General features: G+C 41.6%; 1 protein-coding gene across 1 annotated transcript in view; it reads left to right on the top strand.

Annotated features, from left to right (window-relative positions):
- Positions 1 to 16,669, top strand: part of TESC (tescalcin) — an 82,624-nt gene extending 65,955 nt beyond the window's left edge. The window contains exons 7-8 of the mRNA XM_075835222.1: positions 11,463 to 11,510; positions 14,670 to 16,669. Coding sequence (XP_075691337.1) covers positions 11,463 to 11,510; positions 14,670 to 14,747 — 126 coding nt within the window. The 3' untranslated portion in view covers positions 14,748 to 16,669. The remainder of the gene's footprint in view (positions 1 to 11,462; positions 11,511 to 14,669) is intronic.
- Positions 16,670 to 27,935: the final 11,266 nt, after the last annotated feature.

Raw genomic sequence — 27,935 nt, 5'->3', positions numbered from 1 at the left:
TTTAGATTGTGAGCCCTGGTTGAGACAGTAAAAGAGGACCTCTGTACAGCGCTGCAGAATATGTTGGCGCTATATAAGTAACAGAAATAAATACTATCTAAATTAAACATTTGTTCGCCATTCAAAACATTCTCTGTACTTGTTACAATGTTAAACAAGAGTTTGAGACATCATCACAATTGCCACCTTTACTATCAGAAGAGAACCAGAGAAAACCTAGTCAATATCCAAGTTTATTATGTTGTGGCACTCTGATATATCACAGCTAGCCATGACAAAGCGTACGTTCCTGTTACTATAATAATAATCATAATAATAATAATAATAATAGACTCTCACTGATCATGTGCGAAGTCACAAGTCCCACTTGAGAATACAGTGCCATCATTTACTTATTGCACCATCATATCTATACGTGTTCACTTTGGTTGCTTAGAACTGAAGCTAGCTTTTGAGAAATTGTGAGTTGTACCATCCTTCCTATAGCCAGTTGTAACTTTACTGGGCTTGGGTGCACATTTCTGATACTCCTTCTTTTCACTCTTTCAATGCCAGCAATACACTGTATCACCTGTCTCTCTCCTTTTGGTCATTGTCCCACTCCATCCATATTTCCTTACAGAACTCTGTGTTTCCCCTCTATTAGCCCTCACATTTTCTTCTTCTTCCCAACTAGTAACTCTTAGGGTCCATTCACACGAACGTGAATAACATCCGTGTGCTGCGCATGGAAATCACGCGCAGCACATGGACCCATTGATTTCAATGGGGCCGTTCACACATGCGTGAGTTTTCATGCAGCGAGAGTCCGCTGCATGAAACTCACTGCATGTCCTATATTGGTGTGTTTTCATGCACCTACGCACCCATTGAAGTCAATGGGTGCGTGAAAACCACGCACCGCACATGGATGCACATCTGTGTGCGGTGCGTGGTTTGCGCATCAACTCAATTGAAAATAATTTATTTTAAAAATGATGTGCTTTGCGAGTGCGTGAATAACGCCTGCCACTCACAAAGCACAGATGCAATAACGCAACACACACGTACCAGACTCACATGCGTTTTTCTCGCGCGTGAATCTGATACGCTCGTGTGAATGTAGCCTTAGGCCCCCTGCACACACTACAGATTTTGTTGCAGAATTTCCAACCTCTTTAAGATTAATGGAACAGCTTGTCAGTCGCAGAAATTTCTGCAACAAGATCTGCAGCGAGTGCAGGGGTCTTAAAGTGTAGCTAAGCGTTTGACAAACTTCTGACATGTCATAGTGATAATAAGAAATTTGTCTCTTGGTGAATTGCCAGCAAAGCAAATCTTGCGAATTTATTCATCCCTAGTCTCAAACAACCTTAAAGTGTAGCTAAATGTTTGAGAAACTTCCGACATGTCATAGTGACATGTCAGAAGTTTGGATTGGTGGGGGTCCGAGCACTGAGACCCCCACCAATCGCTAGAACGAAGCAGCTGAAGTGCTCGTGTGAGTGCTCAGCCGCTTGGTGTCTGTTCGGCATTTTCCGGAAATAAATGTATCGGTGTACGGACTCAATAGAAAGTCTATTAGGGCGTACTCCGATACATTGGCTTTCTGGAAAAAGCCAAACAGACACGAAGCGGCTGGGTGCTCACCCGAGCGCTTCGGCTGCTTCGTTCTAGCGATTGGTGGGGGTCTCAGTGCTCGGACCCCAACCAATCCAAACTACTGACATGTCACTATGATATGTCAGAAGTTTGTCAAACGTTTAGCTACACTTTAAGATGATCATACATAGATTATTTTCAGCTGTATCCATTAACAATCTAATTTGTATGTGGCCCTGCTAGACCTTGGGCATCACTCTTAGGGCAGATACAGACGAACGTTGCGTTTTTGCGCGCGCAAACAACGCGGCGTTTTGCGCGCGCAAAAACCATTTGACAGATGCGTGTGTCATCCGTGTCTGATGCGCGGCTGCGTGATTTTTGCGCAGCCGCCATCATAGAGATGAGGCTAGTCGACGGCCGTCACTGTCCAAGGTGCTGAAAGAGCTAACTCTTTCAGCACCCTCGACAGTGAATGCCGAATACAATATCGCAAAACCTGTAGAAAAAAAAAGAAAAAGTTCGTACTTACCGAGAACTTCCCGGCCGTTGCCTTGGTGACGCGTCCTTGGTGACGCGTCCTTGGTGACGCGCCTCTCTTGACATCGGGCCCCACCTCCCTGGATGACGCGCCAGTCCATGTGACCGCTGCAGCCTGTGCTTGGCCTGTGATTGGCTGGAGCTGTCACTTGGACTTAATTGTCATCCCGGGAGGTCAGACTAGAGGAAGAAGCCGGGAGTTAGCGCTAAGTCAGAACTTAGTTTTTTTTTCTACAGGTTCATGTATATTGGGACTTGTATTGGTCCATGCGTGCCGCGTGAAAACCACGTGGCCCGCACGGACCGAATACACGCTCGTGTGAATCCCCCCTTAGTAAAGAATATACATTTTCCATGACAGATCTTTAGATAGAAAATTCTCTTGCTTCCCTACTAAAGATAATTGGAGTCAAATTTGCCTGGCAGCCACTTTCCCTTCCCACTCTATAGAAATGAACACACATGTTTGGGGGGTGATAACTGGCATCTAAGACAACCTACAGGCATCAGACAATGTCCGGCATCTATCATTGGGGGGACTCCTTTGTGCAAATGCCAATCTATCAGAATTTATTTCCTTTTCTTATAAAACTATTTTCTTGAATATGTGAGGGACATATTTCACCTACTGGAAATTACACCGATTGTAAGTAAAATTACTACTTTGCTGTCTGAACACTAACAATCATATGTCAAGCCTAAAATTACACTTTTCCTACATCAAATTACTTCGACAATAGCCAACGCAATTCTGACAAGCATAAATATCTGTCATTGATATATTTTTCAGTCTTGAAGAAAATGAGACAATCAAGTGTAATAGGGTTTTGCTACTGAGACAACATACAGATGTAGTGATCTTCAATTTTACTTTTAACACGTTAAATACACAGTGGCAAGAAACTTTAACTTGCTTTTTTAATGGTTTTCAATGGCTTAAAGCAAACCTGTCATTACATTTGGAGCCACTAAACCAAAGCATGCCGTTATGCAGCTGGAATTTAGTGTTCCAAACATGTCTACCGCTAAAACGGACGATTAGTAAAGCAAGTTAGAACTTACCCTGACGAGACCAGGAGAAACATTGGGCGCATGAGCATTGCGCACATGGAGCCGACGACCGTATGCTGTGTATGTTACTGTCCTCGTCTACATGTGCGCAATGCTCATGCGCCCAATGCAGCATGCCATGGTTTACTGGCTCCAAACAGGTTAAGTGATAAGTTGTCACGCTGAAGCAAACTATTAGAGTTAAGATAAGGATTGCTACATCTGTACTACAAGTTATTACAGAGGTTTTGTATAAAATATGTTGGCAAACATCAGCAGGAACTATAACATGAGCACTGAAGAGATATATATATACATACAGGGTGGGCCATTTATATGGATACACCTAAATAAAATGGGAATGGTTGGTGATATTAACTTCCTGTTTGTGGCACATTAGTATATGGGAGGGGGGAAACTTTTTAAGCTGGGTGTTGACCATGGCGGACATTTTGAAATCGGCCATTTTGTATCCAACTTTAGTTTTTTCAATGGGAAGAGGGTCATGTGAAGCATCAAACTTATCGAGAATTTCACAAGAAAAACAATGGTGTGCTTGGTTTTAACGTTACTTTATTCTTTCATGAGTTATTTACAAGCTTCTTTGTTTACAGCCATTGACAAGTCGCAGAGGAGCGGATAGAAATTGTGTTGATGTCTGGTGAACGCAGTACCCGGGTCATTGCAGCAGATTTCAATGCAAGGCACCCTACGAGACCACCCATCTCCCATGCTACAGTTTGCAAACTGCTTGCCAAGTTTCGTGAAACTGGTTCAGTGTTGGATTTTCCCAAATGTGGACGCATGAAAACTGTCACTAATGAAGAAACATCAGTGGCTGTCCTAGCTTCATTCAGCAAGAGCCCACAGCGTAGCACTCGCCACATGTCACTGGAGAGTGGCATCAGTCGAACATCCCTTCGGCGGATATTAGCTACTCACAAATGCCACCCTTACAAACTCCAGCTGCTGCAGCATCTCAACGAAGATGACCCAGATCGGTGCACTGAATTTGCAGAATGGGCAAAACAAAAATTGGAACAGGACCCTCAGTTTACACAGAACATTTTGTTCAGTGATGAGGCAAACTTTTATGTGAATGGTGAAGTTAACAAACAAAACCACCGCTATTGGTCTGACACTAACCCACATTGGATAGATCCCTCCAAGACTGTTGGAACACAAAAATTGATGGTATGGTGTGGTATATGGTACAAAGATAGTGGGGCCATTCTTCATCAATGGAAACCTCAAGGCCACGGGATATCTGAAATTGCTACATGATGATGTGTTTCCCTCTTTATGCACTGAAGCTGGCACGTTCCCTGAGTTTTTCCAGCAAGATGGTGCACCACCACATTATGGGTGTCAGGTCCGAGCATTCCTAGAGAACAGTTTCCTGGGAAGTGGATTGGTCTCCCGATCTGACCACCTTAGACTTTTATCTTTGGGGTCATCTGAAGGCAATTGTCTATGCTGTGAAGATACGAGATGTGCAGCAACTGAAACTACGGATACTGGAAGCCTGTGCTAGCATTTCTTCTGCGGTGTTGCTATCAGTGTGTGAAGAGTGGGAGAAGAGGCTTGCATTGACAATCCAACACAATGGGCAGCACTTTGAACACATTTTATAAGTGGTCAGAAACTTGTAAATAACTCATGAAAGAATAAAGTAATGTTAAAACCAAGCACACCATTGTTTTTCTTGTGAAATTCTCGATAAGTTTGATGTGTCACATGACCCTCTTCCCATTGAAAAAACTAAAGTTGGATACAAAATGGCCGACTTCAAAATGGCCACCATGGTCAACACCCAGCTTGAAAAGTTTCCCCCCTCCCATATACTTGAGACCCCTGCTTTAGGGCCTTGTGATGCTTATAGGGCTAGTGAAGTCAAAGATTAGACAATACAAAGATTTTGTACAATACCCCAAAAACCTGGCCTGTGCATAAAGGATTGGTTCAAAGCGTACCACTCTAATCCATGGATTATTAATTTTATTATTCATTCACCCCATTATTACATCATCCTATTATACCCTGATGTACTCCGCACAGCTTACATATACCCTGATGTACTCCTCACAGCTTACATATACCCTGATGGACTCCGCGCAGCTTACATATACCCTGATGCACTCCGCGCAGCTTACATATACCCTGATGCACTCCGCGCAGCTTACATATACCCTGATGCACTCCGCGCAGCTTACATACACCCTGATGTACTCCGCGCAACTTACATACAACCTGATGTACTCCGCACAGCTTACATATACCCTGATGCACTTCGCACAGCTTACATATAACCTGATGCACTCCGCACAGCTTACATATACCCTGATGTACAGCTTACATATACCCTGATGTACTCCACTCAGCTTACATATACCCTGATGTACTCCACTCAGCTAACATATACCCTGATGTACTCTGCACAGCTTACATATACCCTGATGTACTCCACTCAGCTAACATATACCCTGATGTACTCCGCTTACCTAACATATACCCTGATGTACTCAGCACAGATTACATATGCCCCCACATTATAAACTGAAATAATTCTACTAAATTCGGCAAAAAAACTGTGGGGTCAAAATGCTCCATATACCCCTAGATAAATTCCTTACAGCAGAGCAATCATAATCTCACGAGATCACGCTGTGAATGACAGGTTACAGTGAGATTATGCTTTGCTCTGCTGTAAGTACCACAGATACATTAACGAAGTGCCGGGATTGTGAATAGACATCCCGTCCTGTCTGGAAGGAATGTGTAGTCACTGTCTAAACACTTCAGTAACGTTAATATGTCAGTATAAGACAGCACATAGTGAACAAAGCAGTGTCACTATGCGCTGACTAAATTAATGGGGAGAAATGCATGACGCTGATTAGTCAGCGTCATACACTCCCCTGTACAACGCCCACTTGGTCTAAAGTAAAAACACGTCCACTTGGGCATTAAGAAACTAAATTAGCATAAAGCTAAAATCGCTCCTAACGTGGTAAAAATTGATTGTTTTTCTAAATAAAAAGCACTGCTGTCACCTATATTATAGCGCCCATCTCCTTATGTAGGAGATAGGGCACTTATAATGTGGTGACAGAGCCTCTTTAAATACAGACCAGACCCCCTAAATACAGTCCGCAAACCAGGCCCCTTAAATACAGACTCCTTAAACAAATCCATCTCCTTATACTTACATAGCAGCTCACCTCAGTCTTCTCTGTGGAGTCTTGCTGCTGCTCATGGACCTGCGGTCATGTGACCAGCAGGTCTCTAAACAGTAGTAAGAACTTCAGAGATGAGGTAATGTAACCTTATGTCTAAAGGTCCTTTTGCAGGACATATACAATGCTGTTTCGTCATGGTTTTTGCCGCAAAAACGCCCTATGATGATCTGCCATTGGGTGTTTTTGTCCCTTATGCTTTGTAAAAATTTAAAATTTCTACGTTTCGTTGGAAAAAATTGCCACATTCCACTAAATTCAGCAAAAAACCTGTCTGGTCAAAATGCTCACTATACCCCTTGATAAATTCCTTGAGGTGTGTAGGACAGTCCCGGTTTCTCACCACTGTCCCGCCATCCCGGGCAGTCTGAAAAATGTCCCGCTGGGTTCTGCAGCTGTATCAAAACAGCTGATCGCTGCTAACAGGCGCCCTGCATGCCGGGCGACTGCAGCAGCGATTAGCGTCAGGAGGCAAGGAGTCTTGCAGCGGCGTTCTGACTGGTGTCGATGCTGGCCCGAGAGTGGACCAGTCCAGTCACCTGACCTGTCATCTGACTTCATCGGTCAGGTGACAGGTCAGGTGACTGGACTGGTCCACTTCCAGGCCGGCATCAACACCAGTCAGAACGCTGCTGCCAGACCTCCTGCCTTCTCCTAACGGTGAGTGATGTGAAGGCAGAGCGGAGAGTGGTAGCAGTAGACTACCTCTACCACTCTCTGCTCTGGCCGCATTATGGTGGCATAAAGCATAAGGGGAAGGCACTATGTGTGTGTGGCACTATGTATGTTGTGTGGCACTATGTATGTTGTGTGGCACTATGTACAAGGGGGGAGGGGAGTTGTGTGGCACAAAGTATAAGGGGGAGGGAGGTTGTGTGGCACTATGTACAAGGGGGAGGGGAGTTGTGTGGCACAAAGTATAAAGGGGAGGGGGGTTATGTGGCACTATGTACAAGTGGGGAGGGGAGTTATGTGGCACTATGTACAAGGGGGAGGGGAGTTGTGTGGCACTATGTACAAGGGGAGGGGGATTGTGTGGCACTATGTACAAGGGGAGGAGGGGGGTTGTGTGGCACTATGTACAATATGCTTAGCGAGGATTGTGTAGGAGAGTTCTTATTTCAATAAAAAAATATTTTCTTATGTCTCTGTGTTTTTTTTATTACTTTAATAGCACCTTGGTAATGACAGTTGTCTGACCGCGTCCGTTACTAACGTGGGGCTTAGGGTTAGCCAGTAAAAAGGCTGCAACTAACCCCCATTATTACCCCTGTACCCAGTGCCACCAGGGGTGCTGTGAGGAGCCGGGTATGATCCAGTACCTGACCATATGTAGTGATGGGCAGGCACTGGGGCAGCCGCAGGCTGGTATAATGAGGCTGGAAAGGGCCAAAAAACGTGGCCCCTACCACCCTGGTAATGCTATGCTAGGCTGCTGCCGGTATGTTGGATCTGGCTGGTTATGAAAAATGGGGGGGGGGGGGGGGGAATCACGTAGTTTTTTAAAGAAAAAAGAAAATGACATTGCGTCCCCCCCCATTTTCATAACCAGCCAGATACAACACAGCAGCAGCCCGGCATTACCAGGGTGGGAAGGGGCACTGTTTCTGGCCTCTCCCAGCCTAATAATAAGCCTGCGGCCACCCCAGTGCCCGCCCGTCACTACAGACAGTCGGGTACTGGATCATACCCGGCTCTTCTCAGCACCACTGGTGGCGCTGGGTACCAGGGTGATAATGGGGGTTAGTTGCAGCCTTTTTACTGGCTAACACTAAGCCCCACCTTAGTAATGGACACGGTCAGACAACTGTCATTACCAAGGCACTAATAAAGTATTAAAAAAAACACAGAGACATAAGAAAATATTTTTTATGGAAATAAGAACTCCCCCACACAACCCTCTTTCACTATTTTATTTAAACAAAAACCGTAGATCATCGCAGGAATCCAACGAATCTACAATGTAGTCCAAACAGTCCAGCGGAACCTGCAAAACAAAAAAAAATAAAGTTATCAATATGAAAAATAAAAGAAACTTCTCACCTCCAGCAACTTCTGTCTTCCCTGCGCTACAATAGAAACTAGACATCAATGAAAAATAATTTCCCTTCATGTAACTCTGCTACCTGTCAGCTGAAAAGTCATCCGCCACAGGGAAAAATGTTTCCCCATCCTGTCTGATTCCCAGGTGCTTCTTTGTGGTACTCCGCCATGGGGAAACATTTTTCCCTCTGCTAGCGGTCATGGGAAAAATCCCCATCATGTAACTCTGCTACTTGTCAATTGAAAAGTCATCCACCACAGGGTCTCCCTCTTGACTTTTTGTTCTCAGCCTTTTGGTTTGTCCTGCTGCTGCTGCTGCCGCCGTGATGAGCAAATGTTATACCAAAGTTAGGAAAAGTAACACAAAGACGACATAACCGGATCCATAACATCTGTGATATCCAGACAGTCTAGAGATCCGCAGCGAGAATGTGCGCGCGTTATTTGCAGAAGGATCTGGCCGTGATTTGATGCGTTTATGTGGAATATTGGGCGTGGTTAGGGGGCGTGGCTTAAAAATGTCCCACTTTTCTGAATTCAAAAGTTGGGAGGTATGAGTAAAGCTTGATTCCAGGATCTGACTACACACAGGATTTGTTGGCGCCATCATATCAGGCTTTACTGTGTGGGCCGTCTGACCATGTCCATTTCCATGGGTAAGCTTATGTTGATACCTGCCATTTAAGGCAGATCCTTACTTGATGTAACAGTACTATATATGCCGGGATATCTCTCCCTCTTTATACCTAACCTAGAACCTAAGCTGTTTCTCGGTTTGTGTCCCTTTTTAGCGTCTTCTCTAAATACTTTACACAATTGGTACTAGGACCCTCTTTTTGCTGTGTGTCCTCATACCTTTTCATCTTCATACTATGTTACACTTGATTATAAACGCTATAATGATGCAACATTGATATTGGCTTTTGGTCATTACTGAGGGCATATATGTTCATTTTTTGAATTTCTCAAACGTAGGATACTCGTGGTTAAATAATTTTTTCATAAATCAACCACACTGGTATTTTAGATCCTTATTTTTAATCTGTGTTATTTAATATTGTGTGTTCAAATATGAATAAAGTTGCAACCATTTTCATCACTTGTGGCGATATGGCTCCTTTTTTTTCTCAATTTGTTCTCATAATGTATTGGAGTTATGCTATATTGTAACTATACATTGGAGGTGCTTTGACACTGCGTTGTTGGCACCTAACCTGTGACTTGACCTGCTGAGTACATATTCATAAAATGCCCAATCTTTTTGTTTGTAAGGAGATAATCCGCTGCCAGAGAGGTCTGTCTTGCTCCCTTCTTCTATTAAGAACACATGCGCGCTCGGCCGAGCGTGACTGTGTATGAGGGGGGTCGGGAGGCATAGTGGTCGGATGAACGTCAATCAGCCGTCAGCTATCTAGAGTAAATTACCAGCTTTGTCCTTGTTGGAAAGGGAGTGTCAGTAAGCAACGAGAAGTGTCATAAATCCCAGATATCAATCTATATATCAATATTACAAAAAAAATTATCTAGACCTAAAATTTTGGAAATTAGTCTACTAATGATGATGCATCTGACAATGGAAAACAACATCTTCAACAGCCATGCCCTAGCCAGCCCGGCTACATATACTGTATCTATAATGCCAACAAAACTGGAATGGATTGATGTTGCCCATCACTACACATGCAGGAGCTTACTAAAAAGCTACGAAGTTCTTCAAAATAAAGACAGGGTAACAAATTCTTAACCCTGACGAAGGTTAAAGGGATTTTCCAACCATAGAAAGAGATGGCATATCGCTAGTTTGATGGGGTTGACTGCCAGTATTTCCCTCTGCAGTAATGTTCCAGTCACTTGCTTTGCTGGAGACTACAACGCAGCCCCATTTACTAGAATTGATCTGTGTTGCAGTTCCATCAGCAGTGATTGGTTTGGAAAACGCCTGTGCCAGAGGACTGGGGGAAGGATCTCAGTACCTTTTGTTTAAGGTATTGGTAGGGGTCTCGGAGGTTGGACCCCCACCAATCAGAATGTTATGGCCTGTTTATATGTGAATACCCCTTTAAACCTGGATGATTTTATTCAATAACTGTTTTTTCAGGATGACCGCAAATCCACTAATCTGCTTCTCCTACAGCGAAGTCTTAGCTAAATATTTGTAAGCAATTATGACTTTTTGGTACAATTAAAGTCTATGTTCACCTTTGCAACCAATTTTTGTATGGTTCTAATGCATTGAACACAATTTTTTTTTTAAATTTTGTCTACCTCTCTCATACAGGTCTATATCTTTCCATGGTAAACGGCAACAAACAAACAAACCATGTGTAGTCTGATTTTGCAGTCATAATTTCTACTGTCTGTTCCCCTAATTCTTACTAACGTACATTTCATATGTAGGCAGGAAGTTGGGGACATGGGCTCCCCCAAATGGTTTTCCCGAATATAGAAAATCCAGTCCTCTGACAACATGCTAATCTTGTGGGTACAGACAGATTACTGTATCTTTTTTCAAAGTTTGTTGTGAGAATTATTTATTACCTAGGTTCTCAACCTCTGGTACATGTACCCCAGGAGATACGTGCCATGTTTCTAGAGGGTATTCCCAAAGTGCTTATGCTGTGCTTTTAATAGGCAGAACAGTGTCTGATCATAGCTTTGATGGTACTTTTATGTGATTTGAGTAGGGGGCTACATAACTTTAAGAAACACTGATCTATTGATTATGATTTGGTAAAAAAAAACAAAAAACATAAGGAAATAATTAAACCTCAATTCATACAACAGCTAAGTGTTCATAATGTGTAAATAATATATGTCTACATTTTTGCAAATACTTGATGCTCTACATTCAGCTCTGTGGGCCTGCCATTAATATGAGCTTTGACCTAAAGTTAAATTCTTATAAAAAAGGATCACAGCCCGGCTACGAAATCACAGCAAAGGCCACATTCCAGTAATAAATGTGGTCTATAACCGTTAAGAACTTGACTCATTTTCATTTATGTCTTTAAGGAACCAGATCAAATATATGAAGGAATCACCTTTGAAGACTTTTTGAAGGTAATAATTTGTCAGTAGATTATTTGACAAAGGCTGAAAGCCAGTGGACGTATTTTATTTCTGTGAAGTAAAGATGAGCAAATCAATTTTAAATAAATCTAATTCTGTCCGAATTTTCCAAACGTTTTGTCTGGTTGCCATTTTTCAATGTATCAGTGCTTATATAGTGGGGTATGTTGCCAGAGTGCTCACCACCCCACTCAGCCTGCCTGTAGAGGCAACGGACAGGCTGTGTAGAGTTGATGCTGATGCTCTGCCCTGGGACTCCAGCCCTGGGGAAGCTCCTGACGTAACTGTCCATATATGGACAGTTATGTCAGAAGTTTCCATACTGCTGGGTACTCCTGATTCTCTGCCCGGGGACTCCGGCCCAGGGGAAGTTCCTGATGTTACGTCAGGAGTTTCCCCAGGTCCAGAGTCCTCAGGCAGAGCATCAAGATTCAGAGAGGGAGAGCTCTTTGAATCCCTGCCGTTGCCCCTAGCAACATGTTTAAAACTGGTTGTGCACATTCTGCTTGGGGCAGCGGGCGAGCTGTGTATGCCTATACAGTGGGATATGTTGCAGTCTTCCGTTAGAGGTATACATCAGGAGTCCTTCTGACAAATACCTCAAATGGAAGGTAAGTTTACAGGTCAATGGGGGCAACTTGATTCGCAGCTAATTTATATGGAACAAATCGAATCGGATGCCTATTCGATCGAATGGACATAAATAGAATTACAGGAATTTTGCTCATCTCTACTGTCAACACATTCAAAAACTGGGCTTCTGAAAAGCTGGCATTATTAGTTTACATTATATTCATGTCATCACTAATGGAGGGCAGCTTAAAAGACTTGCCTTATAGATTTGCCATGTTTTATTTTCACAGCCGATCCAATCTTTTCCTCACATCACGACATTAGTGTCTGGCAGATACGGCTTGTCTCTCCTATATGTCTTCTGTGCCTAGTCAAGTATATACCCTACTCACCAAATCTTTAAAATTGCATGTTCAAACACTAAAAGCTGTAAAAATCAAACATGGCAAATCTAATTTCCCCCTGAGAGTGGAAGCTCAAGGCGTGTATGGCAGTGCCCATAAGTAGGATCTGTGCACATAATTTACCTCATCTGTCATAATGTGGCAAGAAACTTCAACTTGAGTTTTTCAATGGCTTTTCAATGGCTTCCTTTGTGTTATGTGATAAGTTAATACACTGCAGAAAGTTATCAGGGTCAAATAAAGATTGCTACATCTGTAATTGCTTAGCGTGTAGTTGGCTACATCAGAGGAAATTATGAATATGAATGTATAAAACCTCCTGTATGATTAAGGGGTTAAATAGTATTCATTCATCAACTCTGCTAACACACACAGTAATGGAATTGTATCATACATTTGGTGATACTGCTATCAAGCCACAGTTATTGTCACCACTATCTAAACATGAACAGGTTGGACGTATGTATTAAGGGCTGGTCTGCTCACACATACACAACTCCCATCCAAAGGTAAATCGTGAAATATTTACACTGGAATAGATATATTGAAATTAGACTGACTGTTTAGCAAAAAAATAAAAGACAATTGAATGGAAAGAGCAAAAATGTGAGACAACTTTCATGACTCCTTTTACTACTCAAAATGTAAACAAACAAATTGTCTTCTTAGAGGGGTGGTCCTCTCAAAGATGAGGGCCAATATACATAGGATATACAGTAAGAGAATAGAAAATCCGTCACATAGAAATCTGATTTCTATCAATTGTGGTCTTTTTAAAGAGGCCCTTTTGGTGAGGTTTCACTGCATTCCCAAAAAAATAAAAAGAAGAATACCTCTAGCCAAAGATGAAAACTTGGCAGTGCTCCTGAATCTAAGTGCAGTAACTGTGGTGTCTTTTTATTGCCAACTCACCTATTTGTATTCCAGATGTAGCTTCCTTAGTCAACCATTTTAGCTCTCATTGGGCTGGTTTTTGCTTCAACCAGTCACACAGAGGATCCATCTCGGTTAGGTCTACTTAGGTCTAAGAGAACCGTCTACCCCAACCAGACCAATGTGCAGCTACATGCCTGTAGATTGTTAAACACGATCTCGTATCAATAGCCAGATATTTATTTGTTTGTCATGGATGCGTCAGACTAGACAGACCCAATCCTTGGCCTTAAAGGAAACCTGACACATTGATCATGCAGTCCCATCTGCAGCCAGCATGATATAGAGTAGGAGGAGCTGAACAGATTAATATATAGTTTTGTGGGAAAAAATAAGGGTTTAACCTATAATTTAGTTAAATCCCTGCTCCCTGTTGGCTCCAGAATCCAGTAGGCGGTCTTAGACATTGATTGACAGCCTTCTCTGTATGAGTGTGAATACAGAAATCGCTGCCAATCACCAAGTAAGACCGCCCACTGGATGCTTAAAGGAGTTTTCCCAGAATCGACAATTATCACCTGTCCACAGGATAGGTGATAATTGTCTGGTCGCTAGAGGCCCTACCGCTGGAACCCCCACTAATTGTGACAACTGTGGTCCTAACCCTCCATTCCTCCTCACTGCACCCCCTGCAGGGAGGAGTAGCTTGAATGGATCGGCGGTCAAGCTTGCGCCTGGTCCTCCATTCAATGTCTATGGGACTGACATAAAAAGCCGAGTGCCGTACACAGTTGTTTCTGTCATTCCCATAGACTCTGAATGGAGTGGCAGCGCACATGCTCCACCGTCGCTCCATTCAAAGTTCTCTCAAACTGTGGGAGGTTCCATCGGTGGGACCCCCAGTGATCAATTATCACATGTAAATAGTTGATAATTGTCGATTCTGGGACAACTCCTTAAAGCCCAGATTTAGCAGAGAGTTCAATCAATAAATTACAGGTTATCCTGAATCTTTTTGTACAAAAACTATATTTTAGTCTGCTTAGCTCCTCTTGTTCTTTAACATGCTGGCTGCAGATCGGACTACATATCAGACGGGACAGGTTCGGTTTAATTTATAGCCTTGAAGATTTAAAAAAAGTAGTAGCTGTTTTTGCCAGGTTCCCTTACCATTTAACTTGTTGACTGTACCACTGAAGATAATATTGGTTAACTGTTATAACTATAATATACAACTCGTTGTTCTTGTATGTGTGGCAGTTAATACCTGGATTTACGGAGCTTCCTCTTTCCATTCTAGATTTGGGATGGAATTGATATTGAAACCAAAATGCTCGTCAGATTCCTGAACATGGACACTATACCCTCCTGCCACTGATACTCAACTGATGCTAGTGAACATTAGTTAACTTTAGAAAATGTTGACCGTGTGCTGGATGTTCATAATAAAAAAAAAAAAAAGAGAGTATATTTAAAAGGTGTACAAGGAATTGATCAATGTATATAAATACTGTATAAACAAAATTAATATTGATGAATGTATTGTACATTTATATTAACCCCCCTCACTCCTATGACAATCTCAACTGATCCAGGAGTTGTCACTGTGTGTGAAGTAATTTAATATTCAGACATTTCTAATTTAAATCTTTTTCTGGCAAAGCAGGGTGACAACCACTAAGGCAGACATTATAGGTCCCACAAACTTTTCCAGATGCCGAATGTGAAACTCAACTTTAAAAAGGGGCTGTCCAGTTTAGAAAAGTCATTTACATATACCCTATAAGGGAACTCTGAGGTATTAGAGGGGGTCCTCTTTTCGGGATCCTGATCTTTTGTAAAAGTGGAGAGCGGTTAAAAAGAGAGTTTATTGCTCTGGAGGACCTGTCCTGTCCTGGATTACACACACAGTCCATTGAATGGGCCCTGTGTAATGCTTATTGGCGCCTGTGGTAGCGCTGTAGGGAAATTTCCCACAGATTACATCTAATTGCTCTGGTTCCCAGCAGGGGGACACTGTGTGATCAGCTTATTGTCAAGGGAATCTTCTAAGGCCCTGTTCACATCACGTTTCATCTTTACGTTCACCTGTTCCATCAGAGGAACTGATGAACAGAAAAAGCCCCCAGAAACTAGCGTTTTCATTTGCAATACCATTGATCGCAATGATATATTTTTTTCATTCAGTCTGTAATGACGTGGAAGGGAGACAGACAGGTGAGCCCTAATCTACCCGCCACTCAGTCCCTGCCTACTTGCAACGGCGTACAACTGGGCGACGGTCCCTACGCTCAATAAGTGCACGACAGACAACAGACAAGGGTACACAGAAGCTAAGGGAAATGGGACAGTTGCCCACGGCAACACCGTGAGCAACAAGAGTAGTGAACGAGCCGAGTCAAACCAGGAGTGTACGAGGTACCAAACGCAGAGCAGGAGAGTAGTGAACGAGCCGAGTCAAACCAGGAGTGTACGAGGTACCAAACGCAGAGCAGGAGAGTAGTCAGTAAGCCAGGGTCAATATGAAGCAGGGTAAATAGTTCAAGCAGCAGCAGCAGAGCCAGGAAACAGGAGATTCACAGGCAAAGGAGGAGCAGGAAATTAAGGTATAAATATACAGAGGGCGGGAGCTAGCTCCGTCTGGCCAGGCTGTGATAGGCTCTCCCACTCCTCAGCCTCCCAGCCTGATTGGTAGAAGGAGGGGTCACTCGATCAGACTTAGGAGCAGGTGCAGACTGACTAACCACGGGCGTCGACACAGAAGCTGTGTCTGGCAGATCCTTTACACAGTCAGTCTCAGTTGGCATCGGTTCCGCTAGGTTTCCGGTTTTCTGACGGGAACAATAGCGCAGTACACTACACTATTGCTACAGTCAGAAAAATGGAAACCTAGTGCAACAGAAGCCAACTGAGACTGACTGAATGAAAAAAAATATCATTGCAATCAATGGTATTACAAACGGTTAAAGTAGTGCCTGTAGGAGCTGTAGTGGTGGCCAGAAAAAGGATATAATTAAGAAATAAATGAACATTAAAATAATTTACACAAAATGTTTATTTTATTTTTAGGGGAATGTTTTTTAAACTGTAATTTTGTCAGACTAGATGTACTGTAGATTGGCCAGTTATCTAGGAGAGGTGTGGAATATACAGGGTAGTGGTTCTTTCTTGAACTGAGAGCGCAATATCCTTCTATGCAAGTCTGTGCTTAAAAAGATTCTATGGAATATTGTATGTTGAGCATTTACTGAAGCATTTAGCCGGTTGAAAGTAATAAAGGAAGTAGTTGCGTGTTCTGTAGTATCTAGATTGTATCTTATGTGAGATAAAATCAACTCTTAGAAAGTCTAGAGGGTCATATGATTCTGAATGTAGAGGAGCTACAAAAAAATCACGGTAGATGAAGAAAGAAGTATCCTAAAATCCTCAATTTACTAATAAATTCCCTGTAGCAAACTGTAACAGGGCTTATCTTTATTCCACAGACTTGACTGCAGCGAATCCGTCGCAAAATCTTTTACATGTGTATTCTGATGATAATTTTGATTCCGATTTGCTGCGGATTTCACCCTTTGCAACTGTGGCGTAGAATTATGCCATGTGTAAATCCACCCCAATTGTCACTATATAGTGTCTACAGACTTCACCACGGGGAACCCCAGACGTACACAACTCTATGGGGCAGATTTACTATTCAAAATGTGCCAGATTTCTGGCAAATAATTTAGCCAGAATTCTGGGGTACATTCTGTAAGCCTCAATTATCAACTGTTTTAGACATGATTTGTGCCATGCTCCAAAAGGGGTGTGGCTTTGCTGTAAATGGGTGTGGTTCAATGAAAAAAGGTATGGCTTAAAAAGCGCAGCCATGCATCAAAAGTTAGTGTTAAAAGCTGGCGTAAGCGAAGCCAACAAAGAGTTGGTACAAGGCAGAGAGAAGTGTCTAACATGTCTCGCTAGTTGTGCCAAATTTATCATAAAGCAAGCACCACATAAATTTGGCACATTGACTGCCTGGTCCAAATTTACTCTGTATAAAACAAAGATGAGTAAATATGCCTATATATATATATATATATATATATATATATATATATATATATATATATATATATACATATACACACACATATATATTATGTGTACATTAGTACCACTGTCAGGTAAGATTATCCGGTTTTATGCGTACGGTTGTATTGAAAAGCACCAACTAAGGGTTTCAATATAGAATTTGGGCAAAGGTGTACAGATACTGGATAAACATATGCCAAAAGTATTGGCTAGTAAAAGTCTGTGGGCATGTAAGATGTATACATCAGCAGAATTTACTTAAAGAGGCTCTGTCACCACATTATAAGTGGCCTATCTTGTACATGATGTGATCGGCGCTGTAATGTAGATTACAGCAGTGTTTTTTTATTTAGAAAAACGATCATTTTTGACGGAGTTATGACGTATCTTAGCTTTATGCTAATGAGTTTCTTAATGGACAACTGGGTGTGTTTTACTTTATTACCAAGTGCGCGTTGTACAGAGGAGTGTATGACGCTGACCAATCCGTGACCAATCAGCGTCATACACTTCTCTCCATTCATTTACACTGCACTAGCGATATAGCTATATCGCTATTTGCAGCCACATACACAAACACTAATGTTACTGCAGTGTCCTGACAGTGAATAGACATCACTGCCAGCTAGGACGTGATGTCTATTCAGAATCCTGACACTTCGCTAACGTTTCTGTGAGATTTACAGCAAGGCAAACGTAATCTCGTTTTAAATGACAGTTTACAGTTTTCGCGAGATTACGCTTGCCATGCTGTAAATCTCACAGAAACGTTAGCGAAGTGTCAGGATTCTGAATAGACATCACGTCCTGGCTGGAGGTAATGTACATTCACTGTCAGGACCCTTAAGTGACGTTAATGTGTGTGTATGTGGCTGCACATAGTGATCTAGTAAGAAGACTATGCGCTGTGTAAATGAATTGAGAGAAGTGTATGACGCTGATTGGTCAGCGTCACACACTTCTCTCCACAACGCCCACTTGGTCAAAAAGTAAAACACGCCCAGTTGTCATTAGCATAAAGCTAAAATAGGTCATAACTCCGTCAAAAATGATCATTTTTCTAAATAAAAAAACACTGCTGTAATCTACATTACAGCCCCGATCACATCATGTACAAGATAGGAAACGTATAATGTGGTGACTGAGCCTCTTTAAGTCAACATTTACTAAGCAGTTTATGCCAGTTTTTCCACAAACGGCGATGTGTGAATTTGCAGTAAAATTTGCAACTTTTCTCATCATTTGCCAAATTTGGAAAGTAAGCAGAAAAGTAGTTTTGACAACATTTATTAAGAAAACTAATGGTACAAATTAAAGCACAAATTTATATCTGCCCCAGGTTCGATTTCCTGCCTGTCAGAGAGTTTAAAATGTACCAAACATACGTATTTGTTGTAATATAGTGTTTGGCCCAATACACTCCAACTATCTACCTAACTTTGGCATATTTTACCCCAGTCTGTCTTAGCTAATGTGGGCCATAGAGTGCAAAATGTGGTGTGAATCTAGTCTTAGATCCAGATAAAATCAAGAGACCCCCTGTAGGACAAAATCAACAGACCATTCATGTAAAGAACATTGGGGCTAATATTGAAGGTATTGTTTTTATAACCATTAAGATCACATATTTTATTTCTTAATCTGAAGTAAAAAAAATAAAAAAGATAGCTGTAATGTTAATGGCTACTACAAACATTACCTCAGTATAAATACACACCTCAGGCTGGAGCAGGTAAAGACAGGCGCAGTCCAAATTACCTATAAAGCAACAACTATAATGTGTACCTTACCCCTCCAACAGCCTGTGTTAGCAGAAATCCATCCGATCTCAGATAATAGTTGTTCCGATCCGTACTCTATTACCCACGAATGTTCGAGCACCTGCACAAGTATAGCTCCTTGTAGTTCCACTGGGATTTGTAGTTCCAAACGACCTCCACTCTCAAAAAAATGTAATACGACCTTTTGAAAGATCAAGGGTACATAGAGCAGCACTGCGAGATGGATCTCAAATTAGAAAGGTTTAATTATACTCACAAAAGAAAAAGTATACCAAGTATATCTAAAAACAAGTAACACAGTAGTCATCCCGAAATACTTGGCATGCCACTTGTTTTTATATACACTTGTTTCATTTATCCTGTCTAACCTCATGTAGGTCAGATATCCCTTCTGTGACCAAACTTTGGGATAGTTTGTAGAACCAGCAGGGGTCACTGTTCTAGTAATTGTCAATAAAGAAGATGTGCACATGAAAAGCAATACACTATGGAGAAAGCTAAATGTAATGCAATGAATAAAATATTCTTTAGAAAGCCACAATTTCTTGTATTCTTTTTTTTATTTTACAATATACTATAAAGGTTTTATTTAATCACGCACACACAAAGAATTGAGACAGTTTGGTGGCCAAAAAACAATTCAAGAGAATGTAGATAATCTCTTGAGGTATAGACACCACTTAGGCGCTTTTAAATATTACATTTAATTAACATCTTTCAAATAAATTCCTACGGCTGGGGCCAGACATAGCTTTTTTTTTCACGACAACACGCCATATTATATAAAGTAACAGGGTAAAAAAAAGTCTGTCGCTGGACCTAAATACCTTAAAAGATTTTTCCAGCTCACCGGGGTCCAGCGTCTTTAGTGATCCAGTGCACGGACCTCGCCCTAGCCTAGGCGTCTTCCACAGCAGCAAACAAAAGGTAAGATCCAGGACTTCGTGAAGCAATCTCCGAATTGTATAAACGTTAAAAATCCACCCAGCACATAAAGATAAAGGACCAGTACGCTTACGCGTATAAAAACGCCAACTGCGTTCTTAGCCATAGCACATGGTCAAAGTAACAACATACCATTTCAAGTAGATCAGCACCAATCACAGTGTAAAAAACAAGATCACATATAAAAAGAGTTGAAGCAGGGTGTGTGGGGAGTGAACATTCCACTATTAACCCCTTAGTTTTCCGCCAACATCTATAATATGAGCTTGGTGTTAGAGTAATTGTATAAAATCTAAAACACATATTACAAGGATGTTACAGCTATAAAAACAATAGTACATTGAACAAGACACCTATAGCTGGCTAAAGCTTAGTAGTATTAATCAATGTTTGTCAACAACTGCCGCACCCAGAAACTGCATAATGTGAACAGGGAAAGAGCAGTTTGTTGGAGTGACACCTATGGATCAGTCGGGGGAAACTGCTTTGAGGTTGAGTGCCCAAGCACATGGAGAAATATTTTTCAGTTATTGTCACACTCCATGGCTGCATAAAATGCACAGAAAAAAAAAATTTTGTTAATTTGCATCTTAGCACATGTTAATGAGTAAAGAAAGAAAAAGGGGGGGGGGGGGATGTAGCACCCAGGCACTATTATTTCAAATCCACATCCAACTGTCACATATTTGCGAATAATAACCGCAGACACGTTGGGTAATCCGTAACCAGAGATAAAGGACAATTGAACACATGGTGTCCTGCTGGTCGAGGTATTGTCCCCATTAATAATGGAACATAATTTCCCTTTTTAAATTAAGGCCTGCATGGTACCTAGTGTTAAAAGGAAATGTCCAAAATGCTTCCCTGTCAAGAAGGATTCACTTTAGATCACCTCCCCGCACTGGTTTCCTGATCTTTTCTATACCATATACCTTAAAACAACGCGTTGAGCCCCCATGTACAGAAATGAAATATTTAGATGCACTGGAAATGTTTCGATCCTTAGTATTGGATATATCCCCAAAAGTGATTTTAAAATTTGTACTTTCATTTTCCTAGAGGTCCATCCTATATATTTGTTGCAATCGGTGCATTTTATGATATATATATATATATATATATATATATATATAACAAAGTCGCTATTGCAATTTATGTATTCCTTAATGAGGTAAGACGAAGAGTTACCTTCAAATTGCTCACTATGTTGCAACACTAAAGTGGGCTTTTTGGTGTTTTGAGTGTTTTTTACGTTTGTTGAACACTAATTCCTCTCTTGGTCTTTGTTCCGCAATATTTTAAGCTCTACTGAGCATCCAATTAGGATACCCCCTTGCTCTCAGACGGTTATGAACATTGGCTGATTTTGATTGAAATGCTGCCTGGGTGCTACAGCTGCTCTTAGCCCTCACAAGTTCCCCTACTGGAAACGATTTGAGGGTATGTTCCGGTGGCGCGCTTTTGGCATTTAGTATTGTATTGTCAGCTGTTTCCTTCTGGAACGTGGATGTGGCAATATTTCTGCATTCGATACCTTCCAATACCAAATCCCAAAAATTAATTATTGATTTATGACAATGGTGGGGAAACCATAGATTATATGGATTATGATTGATATGACCAATGAACTCATTTATGGCAGATAGACCTCCCCGCCAAATTAAGAGGAGATAGTCTATGTATCTGCCATACCAATTAATTCTACCACATAAAGGGTTGTCAACTGTAGAGATAGTGAGTTCCTCCCACCATGACATCACTAAATTGGCCATGGACGTGGAGCATTTTGCCCCCATGGGTACTCCTTGTATCTGAGATAGAATTGATTATTGAAACAGAAAAAATTATGTCATCAAAAAGTAGTAACTTGTTTAACCCCTTAACGCTCAGCGACGTAATATTCCGTCGCGCTGACCGCCCCGTTCGCGCTCAGCGACGGAATATTACGTCGCGGAAGTAACGGCCATTTCGGCCATCTTCCTGACACATGCAGGAGCTGTGACAGCTGCTGTCTCATACAGCAGTTGCCGCAGCTCCTATAGCGGGGACCGATCGCTGTGTCCCCGCTGATTAACTCCTTAAAAGCCGCGTTTAATACTGAACGCAGCTTTTTAGGGGTTAAGCTGCCATCGCCGGCCTGCTACACGATAGCGGCCGGCGATGGCTACTATGGCAACCGGACACCTAACAATGGCGTCCGGCTATACCATCGACGGAAGCCTAGTGGATCCTGACAGTCAGGACCCACTATGCTTGCTGTCAGTGAGTAGCTGACAGCTCTAATACACTGCACTACGCATGTAGTGCAGTGTATTAGAATAGCGATCAGGGCCTCCTGCCCTCATGTCCCCTAGTGGGACAATGTAATAAAGTAAAAAAAAAAGTAAAAACAAGATGTGTAAAAATAAGAAAATAAAAGTTTTAAGAGTGATGAAAGTAAAAATCCCCCTTTTTCCCTTATCAGTCCTTTATTATTAATAAAAATATATAAACAAACAAATAAACTATACATAATTGGCGTCGTCGCGTCCGTAACGGCCTGAACTACAAAATTATTTCGTTATTTATCCCGCGCGGTGAACTCCGTAAAAGAAAATAATAAACCGCACCAGAATCACAATTGTTTGGTCACTTCACCTCCCAAAAAATGGAATAAAAAGAGATCAAAAAGTCGCATGTACCGAAAAATGTTACTGATCGAAACTACAGTTCGTTACGCAAAAAAAAGTCCTCGCACGGCTTTCTTGATGGAAAAATAAAAAAGTTATGGCTCTTAGAATAAGGTAACACATAAAGTAAATGATTTTTTTACAACAAGTTTTTTATTGTGCAAACGCCATAAGACAGAAAAAAAACTATAAACATCTGTTATCGCCGTAATCGTATCGCCCCTCAGAATGAAGTGAATATGTCATTTATAGCGCACGGTGAATGCTGTAAAAAAAATAAATAAATAAAAAAACAATGGTAGAATTGCTGTTTTTTAGTCACCACGCCACTTAAAAATAGAATAAAAACTGATCAAAAAGTCGCATGCACCCCGTGAAAACTCCAATGAATTCCTCAAGGGGTCTAGTTTCCAAAATGGGGTCACTTTGGGGTGGTTTCCACTGTTTTGGTGCCTAATAAAAAGGAGGCCTCAAAATCCACTAGGTGCTCCTTTGCTTCTGAGGCCGGTGTTTCAGTCCATTACCACACTAGGGCCACATGTGGGATATTTCTCAAAACGGCAGAATCTGGGCAATAAATATTAAGTTGCGTTTCTCTGGTAAAACCTTTTGTGTTAAAAATGGTATAAAAAGGATTTTCTGACCAAAAAAAAAAAATATGTACATTTCACCTCTACTTTGCTCTAAATTCCTGTGAAACACCTAAAGGGTTCATAAACTTTATAAATGCTGTTGTGAATACTTTGAGGGGTCTAGTTTCTAAAATGGGGTGTTTGATAGGGGTTTCTAATATATAGGCCCCTCAAAGCAACTTCAGAACTGAACTGGAACCTAAAAAAAAATAAAAATGAGGCAATACTTCGCTTCTTACGTTATACTGATAATGAGCCGTGCCCACCCTGAGATGACCCTAGTTTTGACCGTTTGTATAAACAGAGACCCCTATTAGACCGTTTCAGTGCCCGGTTTTCCCAAGCATACACCCCCGAGAAGTGTATTTCTATTGATGAGTCCTTGGTAGATTTTAAAGGGAGGCTTCAATTCTGCCAGTACCTGCCGAGTAAGAGGGCAAGGTATGGTGTGAAGATGTATAAGCTGTGCGAGAGTGCATCAGGGTATACCTACAAATTTAGGATATATGAAGGAAAGGATACCAGTATTCAGCCCCCAGAATGCCCCCCCCCTAACTGGGAGTTAATGCAAAAATTGTTTGGGATTTGGTGCACTGCTGGACCAGGGTTACCACCTCTACCTGGATAATTTTTATACCAGTTTCCCACTCTTCAAGTGCCTCGCTTCCAGAAGTACTGCGGCATGCGGCACTGCTAGAAGAAATCGGAGAGGCCTCCCTAAGACTCTGCTTGGGCAAACACCCAGAAGGGGTGGGAGCAGGGCACAATCTAGCAACATATTGTGTGTCAAGAGAGATGTCCTTGTATTGACAATAATACATGGCCACACCAGTACCCATGTACCTGTACGAGGTACCAGTACAGAGACCCCCAAACCAGACTACATCCTGGACTACAATAGGTACATGGGAGGGGTGGACTTGTCAGATCAAGTCCTGAAGCCCTACAGCGCCATGCGGTGTGGTATAAGAAGTTGGCCGTGCACTTCATACCGAAGGCATTGTACAATGCGTTCGTGCTACATCGATATACAGGCCAGAGGGGAGCTTTCCTGGAATTTCAAGAGGTGGTTATTAAGAAACACATTTTTAGGGACCAGGAAGGGGGGGGGGCTCCCAGTACTTCTGGAAGAAAGGCCACACGCATTGCACCAGGGCAACACATTCCAGGAGAAGTTCCCCAAACTGGCAAGAAGGGAAAATGTCAAAAGAGGTGCAAAGTCTGCTATAAGAGGAGGATAAGGGAGGACACAATATATCAATGTGACACGTTTCCTGAAAAACTAAGGCTCTGTATGAAAGAGTGTTTTAAAATGTATCATACATCCCTTGATTTTTAGTCTACCCTACTTTTACTTACCCTGATGCACTCTGTACAGCTTATCCCCCCTTGTCTTTACCTTCTGAGCCCTGCTGTGTGCCCAGGCAGCTGATAACAGCCACATGTAGGGTATTGCCATACCCGGGAGAACCCACATTACAGTTTATGGGGTGTATATCTTCGGTCAAAATGCTCACTACACCTCTAGATGAATGCCTTAAGGGGTGTAGTTTTAAAACGGGGTCACTTCTCGGGGGTTTCAACTTTACTGGTACCTCAGCGGCTTCTGCATACATGAATTCGCACCAGAAAATCCCCAGTAGGCCAAATGGTGGTCCTTTCCTTCTGAGCCCTCCCATGGGCCCAAACGGCAGTTTATCATCACAAATGGAGTATTTCGGCACTCAGAACAAATTGGGCCACAAAATGGAGCATTTTATTTCTTGTGAAAATAAATTTTGAGCTAAAACTGCATATTATTGGAAAAAATTAATTTTGTTTTAATTCCCAGCCCAATTCAAATAAGTTCTGTGAAAAAACTATGGGGTCAAAATGGTCACAACACCCATAAATGAATTCCTTGAGGGCTGTAGTTTCCAAAATGGGGTCACTTCTGGTGGGTTTCCATTGCTTTGATACCTCTGGGGCTCTGCAAATGCGACATGGCACCCGAAAACCAATCCAGCAAAATCTGGACTCCAAAGAACAAATAGCGCTCTTTTCCTTCTGAGCCCTCCCATGGGCCCAAACAGCAGTTTATCACCACAAATGAGGTATTGCTGCACTCAGGACAAATTGGGCAACAAAATAGGGTATTTTGTTCCGTGTGAAAATAAGACATTTTGATCAGAAATGACATCTTATTGGAAAAAATGACTTTTTAATTCAAATACGTGCTGTGAAAAAATTGTGCGGTCAAAATGGTAACAAGCAGCATAAATCAATTCCTTGAAGGGTGTAGTTTCCAAAATGGGGTCACTTCTGGTGGGTCTCCATTGCTTTGATACCTCTGGGGCTCTCCAAATGTGACATGGCACCCGAAAACCAATCCAGCATTTGCAGAGCCCCAGAGGTATCAAAGCAATGGAGACCCACCAGAAGTGACCCCATTTTGGAAACTACACCCCTCAAGGAATTGATTTATGCTTGTTGTTACCATTTTGACCGCACAATTTTTTCACAGCACGTATTTGAATTGGGCTGTGAAATGGGGTCACTTTTGGGGGATTCCTACTGTTTTGGCACCTCAACACCTCTTCAAACCTGGCATGCTGCCTAAAATATATTCTAATAAAAAAGAGGCCTCAAAATGCACTAGGTGCTTCTTTTCTTCTAGGGCTTGTGTTTTAGTCCACGAGAACACTAGAGCCACATGTGGGACATTTCTCAAAACTGAATAATCTGGACAATACATATTTAGTAGTGTTTCTCTGGTAAAACCTTCTATGTTACAGAAAAAAAATGAATACAATTGAAATTCAGTAAGAAAAATGAAATTTGCAAATTTCACCTCCACTTTGCTTTAATTCCTGTGAAATGCCTAAAGGGTTAAAAACTTTCTAAATGCTGTTTTGAATACTTTGAGGGGTGTTTTATGGGGGTTTCTAATGCATAGGCCCCTCAAAGTCACTTCGGAACCAAACAGGTACCTTAAAAAAAAGGCTTTTTAAATTTTCTTACAAATATGAGAAATTGCGGTTTATGTTCTAAGCCTTGTAACGTCCAAGAATAATAAAAGAATGTTCAAAAAACGATGCCAATCTAAAGAAAACATATGGGAAATGTGAACTAGTAACTATTTTGGGTGGTATAACCATCTGTTTTACAAGCAGATGCATTTAAATTCAGAAAAATGCTATTTTTTATATATTTTCTCTACATTTTGCAATTTTTCACCAATAAACACTGAATATATCGACCAAATTTTAACACTAGCATGAAGCCAAATGTCTCACGAGAAAACAATCTCTGAATCGCTTGGATAGGTTTAAGGATTCCGATGTTATTACCACATAAATTGAAATATGTCAGATTTGGAAAATGGGCTCTGAGCTAGGCTGCATCCTTAAGGGGTTAATAAATTCCTGTAGGTCCCTCGTATATGGGCTATAGTGTGTTAGATGATGATCCAATGATTGTAAGGCTAAATGGTGGGAAATAGAAGTGTATAAGGACACTACATCACAACTGACCCAGGTACAATCCTTTGACCATTTCTCGTTATGAAAACCTCTCCGTAAATCCCTAGTATCCTGAATATATCCCGGGGTTCTCTGAACGAGAGGCTGAAGGCGGCAATCAAGCCATTCAACCAGCCATTCGCTGAGAGAACCTATACCGGGGACGATCGTTTTCATAGGTGGGGGAAACTCATTTTTGTGTGTTTTTGGCAAACTTGTTCCACTTAAAATGGTATGTTGTTACTTTGATCAGGTGTAATGACTAAATACAGTACCTAATACCTTGTCCTTGCCTTATCTAAACCTAATGGAGGGTGGTTTATGTCTTGCAATATTGATGCCAAACAAGCAATTGTTTCTTAAAGGGGTTAACTCATCAAGATAACCCCAGTCCACCTTGGCATCATAGAAGGGGGGGGGGGGGGTCCTCTGCCCGTGAATCCCTTCTATGAGCCAGAACAGGGAGCCAATATAAGTGACTCACACTCTGCTGTACCTGGCTAATTCATATACTACACGGTCAGACATTCATTTTAATACTACATTTCACTCTTGAACTTAAACATCTGCAGTAATGATAAAGTACCCCCTGTCCAGCATAAACAAAATCAGCGGCACACCTAATCTTCAAACAGTATAGGGGTCATTTGCCAAGAGAGAGTCAACGTCCAAGTTCAAAGATGATAAATTCACAAATTAGGGAAAACTCTGCTTCAAAAGTTTGAGTCTCTTTTATTCACACGAACACGTGCAACGTTTCGACTTCGTCCGAGGGCTTTCTCAAACAATAACATAGTACATTATATAGACTTTTTTAAAGGAAGTAGATCATTAATTAGGTTATTAGGTCATTACACATTCAAATCCATAAATATACATTTGAAATGCAAAAAAATAAAAATGTCAATATGATTGATATATAATTAATCAATATATAAGGGAGTGCCAGTCGGAAACACAGATGAAAG

This window comes from Rhinoderma darwinii, chromosome 1 (genome assembly GCF_050947455.1).
Source record: "Rhinoderma darwinii isolate aRhiDar2 chromosome 1, aRhiDar2.hap1, whole genome shotgun sequence".
In the NCBI taxonomy this organism is placed as follows: domain Eukaryota; kingdom Metazoa; phylum Chordata; class Amphibia; order Anura; family Rhinodermatidae; genus Rhinoderma; species Rhinoderma darwinii.
The sequence above is the reverse complement of the archived record's forward strand: the minus strand, read 5'-3'. Positions and strand labels throughout refer to the sequence as shown.